General features: G+C 42.5%; 1 protein-coding gene across 1 annotated transcript in view; it reads right to left on the bottom strand.

Annotated features, from left to right (window-relative positions):
• Positions 1-2,672: 2,672 nt before the first annotated feature.
• The window catches only part of LOC134170463 (ephrin type-B receptor 5), a 67,875-nt gene continuing 64,338 nt past the window's right edge, over positions 2,673-6,209 (bottom strand). The window contains exon 17 of the mRNA XM_062631829.1: positions 2,673-2,835. Coding sequence (XP_062487813.1) covers positions 2,688-2,835 — 148 coding nt within the window. The 3' untranslated portion in view covers positions 2,673-2,687. The remainder of the gene's footprint in view (positions 2,836-6,209) is intronic.

Genomic DNA, 6,209 nt, shown 5'->3' with positions numbered 1-6,209 from the left:
TTTTTTTTCTATTCTAGAGTTCTGTTAGCTGATAAAGTAGCATCTTAAAATGAAATAAGTGACAGTCATTGCCTGAGCCAGTATGGAGTCAAGCCTGCGGGTGAGGCTCATAATGCCCGTGCACATTTTATTCCTACAGTCTGATTTACACCCAGATGTCAGTGGCTTAGCTAATAATGAGGGGTTAGTGATGTTTGTAGAAGTCTTAAGTAAATCGTAGTTCAAATGGGTTATATTTAACCCAGGTTGCCACATATTTATCGTCTATGAACAGACATATAATGAGCGAGTCTTCACATCTGGAGCTCGGGCTTCAGGTCCCTCCCGTTTTCCACTCCGATCTCTGCTGCCACCTTGTGGCCATTTCCTTTCACTGCAGCAGAATGGCTGCAGTACCCTCACCACCAGACTGCCTCGGACCTTAGAGTACCAACCAAGACTGGGTTTAACGTTTAGAGGACCATTTGAAGGTAGTCACCTGAAGTGGGTCTTTTTGCTCTGAGTCACGCCAGATAGTTCTCAGCTCAGCAAAATCTGTGCAGGTTTTAGTCTTAAAAAATACAAGAACACTAATCTGCTCTATTTTATCAGACCAAATTAATTACACTTCCAAAAACCAAATCACTCGGAACCTAAATCTTGAGCCTTTGCACAGAAACTGATCTGCAGGATTCCTTTCTGGATGGGCAGCAATTTTAGGTAGATTCATTTGGATTATTAGGGTCGTTATTCGGCTAATTAATATGCATTAGGTATTGGGATAATTTTTAATCATCTTATTTTTTTTTGTTGCCACCTGTCATTGTATTTGTAGAAGTTTGGGTAAAGAGGTTTCCCATTCAGGCCAACAAGCCACTGAATCTACCCGCGTGTTCCCAGCCCAGTGGGAAGGGAAAACTGGGGCAAAGTAAGTGTACTTCTGTGAAACTCTCAAGTAAATTTTTTTGCAGTCCTGAGAAGTTCGCATCCATGTCTGTTTGGTTCCTTTTCCATCTGGCATCAGAGTTGCTGTCATTTCAATGTGGAGAGTAACCTACAGTGTTGGTTGGGCCATCTCCCTCCCTTGGATTTCAGCCAGCAGCCTCGAGGTGTTTCATGTGCTCAAGTCTTGTTGTGCCTGGTGCATCTGGTGCATATCTGCACCTGGGATAAAAGAATGCTTTGGATATTTCCCTAACCAGAAACTGTCCCAGAGCAGATTCTCTACACGGTGAACGGCTACTGTGTGGTGCGTCACTCTTAGGACTTCCATTCTCCTTTTGTAGACTGACCATGCTCCTTTTAGATATATTTTATTTTGGACTGCTGAGCTCCAAGTGGGGACCCAGGAGACTGGAATCTCTCCCTACATAAACATTGCACAGGGAGGCAATGCAGATTTCCAGCTTACCAACTCCTTTGCAAGCGTTCACATTCAGCATCTTTAGCTCATTCTTAACTTTCTCTAGGAGAAGCAGCTGACAGGAAGGGATTGTGATTGTGAAGGCTTCATCAATGTTGCTGAGGAGCATTCAGAGATTTTTTGTGATGCAAAATGTCATCTGCCTTGTGTGAACCAATTATTCCTTCTACAGTTAGCTCAGGAAACTGACTACAGGTTGAAGGAGGATCCTAAAATTGTGTTTTGTGGAGGAAATGTTTCTTTTTCAGTCTCTGCATATCTTGCATGCCTTCTGCAGCTCCTATCTCAGCCTAGAGTTTTCATCTTGACTCACTGAAGAATGAAAGCTATTCAACTATTATTCCATGCTGCTCAGGAAGGAGATCTAGTTTCTGCCATCTACGTTGCTGCCTAAGAAGCTGTAAAGACTTCAGAGCAGTCTCCTTTTCTATGAAGTGCACAGAAATCAAGGAGAAATATAAGAAAAGAACATGCAAGACTTGGCAGAAGGGTTTCTCCTATCTTTTTCTGGGATACTTATGGAGGAACAGGGCTCACTCTCCACAACTGATTTGAGGTAAATGATGAGCCCTATGTCAATGTTTCATTGAGACTAGCATCCAAATACACATACAGATACCTTTGTTTCTTTGTGCATTAAGAGGCAGCAAAACAGAGGTCCTGGATTGTAACTGCAGACGTCCATGCTACTCACTGAGCGATTAAGGAACTATTACAACCATTTTATCTATCTTTTTAATAAATCAGGTGTTGCATTGCTGGTAAAGATGTCAGTCTAACTACCTAGCGTTATCGAGTGCCAGCAAACGCTAAGTGTTGACCACAGTCAGAATGATTTGTGCCCCTTCTGCTCTTTTTTCTTTGGTTTCTGCAGGTCATTTTGCAGATGCAGGTAAGCAGAGAGACACAGCTCTTTTCCTAATTTAGTTACTCAGCCTTGTGCAGCTGTGGTGCTATACCTGTTGGCATGGTTCTCTGTTACCCCAGTCTTGCCCTGTTAGTGGGTTTGTCAGTAACTTCAGGCTTGACTTCTCATTCTTTTGAAGCACAGCCTGCCCCATTAAAAGCAGGCAGACTGCTTTTCATTCTCTCCTTATGAAAAGCATGATGCTGCATGTTGCTAGTACATTTTCTTAGGGTATCACCTGAGGGTATCATTTTGTCAGGTGAAGCTGGCTCTCGCCACCAGAGATAACAACAATTGACATGTGGCCAACCTTTATTTTTCTTAAAAAATATTTATTTCTATTAACAATGGCTTGATTTTTCAAGCTTCCCAGAGGGATCATTCTGTGTTGTATTCAGCTGTGTTTCCATGCTGCGATGAAAGGTTTGCATATTCAATTAGGATTCTTTTTCTACCTGAGTTTCCTGGTTGGAGTAAAGGGATGGGAGTCGAGAGACAGTTTTGTGTTCTGCCAGTGTACTTCCATCTGTCAGAAAGAAAGGATTTGGTTGCTGAATTTTGTCCTATGACAAAAATCAATGATGCAGCTTGTTTGAGACTGGTTGATGAACTCGGAATGGGAACCGAAATCCAGGAGATATGTGCAGTTTCTGCATGGATTTCAGATGGTCCTGCTAGAAAATACTGAGGTCTGGCACAAGATCAGGATGTGAAGGCAATTTGACACCTTGTACAAGGTCTAGTCAAGCCCAGTAAGTGTGCAATTATCCTGGAATTCTACATTAGCACCTGAGCCAGACTTGTATTTCCTCTGATATTTTCATCAGGTCTCTGATGCAAAGCTGAATGATGAATCTTCTGCTTATGCAAAATGCCTGATCTTTGGAAGGTGAATCACACGTGGACGTGCCCTGACAGTTCTCAAAAACGTCTGTTAGGCTGATAGCAAAAAGCTCTAACCAAATCTGCCTTGGTGATGCAGCAAAGCTTGTTTCCTGTAACCACTTCGGTTATTTTAAGACTATGAATGAACAACTTTTATTGCTCCCTGCTCCAGGCCTCGAAGAATAATGATGTGCAAGCTATTCAGAAACTTTTGTTTTGTAAAGGCTGTAGTAGTCATCAGAGAAGCACTGCCCCTTCTTGTACGAGCCTTGGCTGAAACACTGTTGAAAAGAAAACTTGTGGGATCTGTGTGTTTGGATAAGCAGGCACAGGACTGTAGCTGTAGCAGAGAATAAACTTGACAGGGTGGAGTGGACACAGCTGAATGGTTCGTATTCAGCAGTGAGATGGTTAATTTACTATTGCCTATGTAGGTGCATTGGGGAAACAGCCAGCCCTTCATGTGGCGGCCTTGTGTGGCAATGTGGGTGCTGCTCAGGCTGTGATGGAGGCAGCCCTACAGCTTGTCAATGGATTAGTGTCTGGAGCTGTAAGCAGGTAAAAATTCTGAGCTGAAAGGAGAGTGTCAGGACACCTAAAGAGGTGCAGTAATGGTCCAGATCCATGTTAGAGATTCACTCAGGATCCCAAACAGCCACTGAAATGACCTACTCAAGGATATTCTATTTTGTTTCCCATGACTCAGTTGCTTGACACATCTGGATACCCTACTTTCACTCCAAGAAGTAAACTGTATACCTACACTGATATAAAGAGCCTCTGTACCTGAACTGTGTATATATACTCACCCCCAAAAAGCAGAAGTTACATTTTGTCATTGGAATATATCCTGTTCTAAACCATTTTCTTTACTTCTCACTCCCATTTGATTTGGCTGGATTGACAATTGAGCACGACCACATTGTGGTAACTCCTGCAGGTATGCTTCGGTGCTGCAAGAAGCAGTATGGACTCAGAAGATGATGCTTTTCCTATATGAAGGTCCTTCTTCCATATGTTGCTACACTAGGGCATGACAGAGGAAGCAATGTAAGCAGTCGTGGGGAGGAGCCTCATTCCTGACCAAACATCCCTGAGGAGGTGAAAATGCTCTGATATATTCATGTAGCCCCAGGAGCAGCAGTATTTGTTCTATTATTTTGCCAAATTTCAGGGTGAACATCAGATTTAACTCTGTTTTTTTTTTTTTTTAAGGAGGTTGTCACTTTTTTCCAAATGATTTCATAGCAATTCTGTGCATTGTGTGAGAATTGCATCCTCCTATTTCAGAAAAAAAGACTGGAAAAATAAGTAGGGAATATACTGATTTATGTGGAAAACCTGGCTATGGCCATTTACCTTTCTCTGACCAAAGTTCTGAGTTTCTCTACGTCACAGTTTCCCCATCTGTAAAATACAGTGAATTATTTCACAGCGATAAACAATTCCTGAAGTAAAATTTGGTCAAGTAACATTTCCAAGTGCTTAAGATACTCACAGAGACAGAATCATAGAATAGTTAGGGTTGGAAAGGACCTTATGATCATCCAGTTCCAGCCCCCCTGCCATGGGCAGGGACACCTCACACCAAACCATCTCACCCAAGGCTTCATCCAACCTGGCCTTGAACACCACCAGGGATGGAGCATTCACAACCTCCCTGGGCAACCCATTCCAGTGCCTCACCACCCTTACAGTAAAGAATTTTCTCCTTATATCCAATCTAAACTTCCCCTGTTTAAGTTTTAACCCACTAACCCTTGTCCTATCACTGCAGTCCCTAATGAAGAGTCCCTCCCCAGCATCCCTATAGGCTCCCTTCAGATACTGGAAGGCTGCTATGAGGTCTCCACGCAGCCTTCTCTTCTCCAGGCTGAACAGCCCCAACTTTCTCAGCCTGTCTTCATACAGGAGGTGCTCCAGTCCCCTGATCATCCTCGTGTCCCTCCTCTGGACTTGTTGCAACAGTTCCATGTCCTTTTCATGTTGAGGACACCAGAACATCAGTGGAATAAATAAGGCACTAAAACACTTCAATGAGAAATGGTGACTGTGAATATTGTTGAGTGGCAATTGATTTCACAGCTGTAGTATCTGCCTTTGGGTCAACAAACTAAAGACTACATGGATGAGAAAATAGGCCAGATCTTGTGGTCATTCTCAAAGGACAAAGTCCAGAATGTTTTCTTACAAAATCACTTGTACCATGCAAATGAGGTGAGTCTGAATTGAGAATTACAAGAGACTAAAGAAATCGTGCATTTTCTCTCCTTAGTTCCATAGATTAGTTACTCATTCCCATGCAAAATCCTGTATTTTCCTGAGCATATCTCACTTTTTCACTAATGAGATATCTGTGGCTGTGCTTTGGATTTCTAATTGTTGAAGTTCTTCTGGCACATTTGGTGTGGTGTGATAGATATCAAGGAAAGTGTGTGTTGAAGGGGAGACTGCTCTTCCCATTGCTGTGGTGAAAGAAAGCATCAGTTTGGTGCAGGCAGCAACGGAAAAGGTATCTGATGTCAAGAATCCCTGGGCCACTGAATAAGTTTTCATACTTTAGTTACTATCTCATCTACTCTGGTATTTACCTGTGGGCTGAACTGCTGTGATGTTTCATTTCTGACATGGTACCTGAGTGTCTTTAAATCTGTCCTCTTTTCTTCCTCTATCAATCTGTCTGATCAGTAGCATGCCCATGTGTCTTCCATAAACCCTAACTTCAAAACTGCCAAGGAAGACAAATCTTGTAAGAGAACTTTGGTCCAGGAGTTTATTAAAAAAAGAAAGTAGTCTTTATCCATGTACCAAAGTGGAAGTGTTACCCGTGAGGAAATGCCAGCCTGAGCCTGCAGGCAGCTTAATGCAGTTAAAAGCAGCACCAAACTTTAATCCTGGGTGTTAACTCTGTAATACAATGATACTGACAAGAGCTGTAAATGACTTCACTGTCATCCCTTACAGCACTAATACAACTGATCTGAAACTTCATAGCATGATTTCTCTTCTGCCCAA

This window comes from Pezoporus occidentalis, unplaced genomic scaffold (genome assembly GCF_034315485.1).
Source record: "Pezoporus occidentalis ecotype Australia unplaced genomic scaffold, CSIRO_AGI_Poc_V1 ctg376, whole genome shotgun sequence".
Taxonomy (NCBI): Eukaryota; Metazoa; Chordata; class Aves; order Psittaciformes; family Psittacidae; genus Pezoporus; species Pezoporus occidentalis.
Note: the sequence above shows the minus strand (reverse complement) of the source record. Positions and strands in the feature narration are given on the sequence as shown.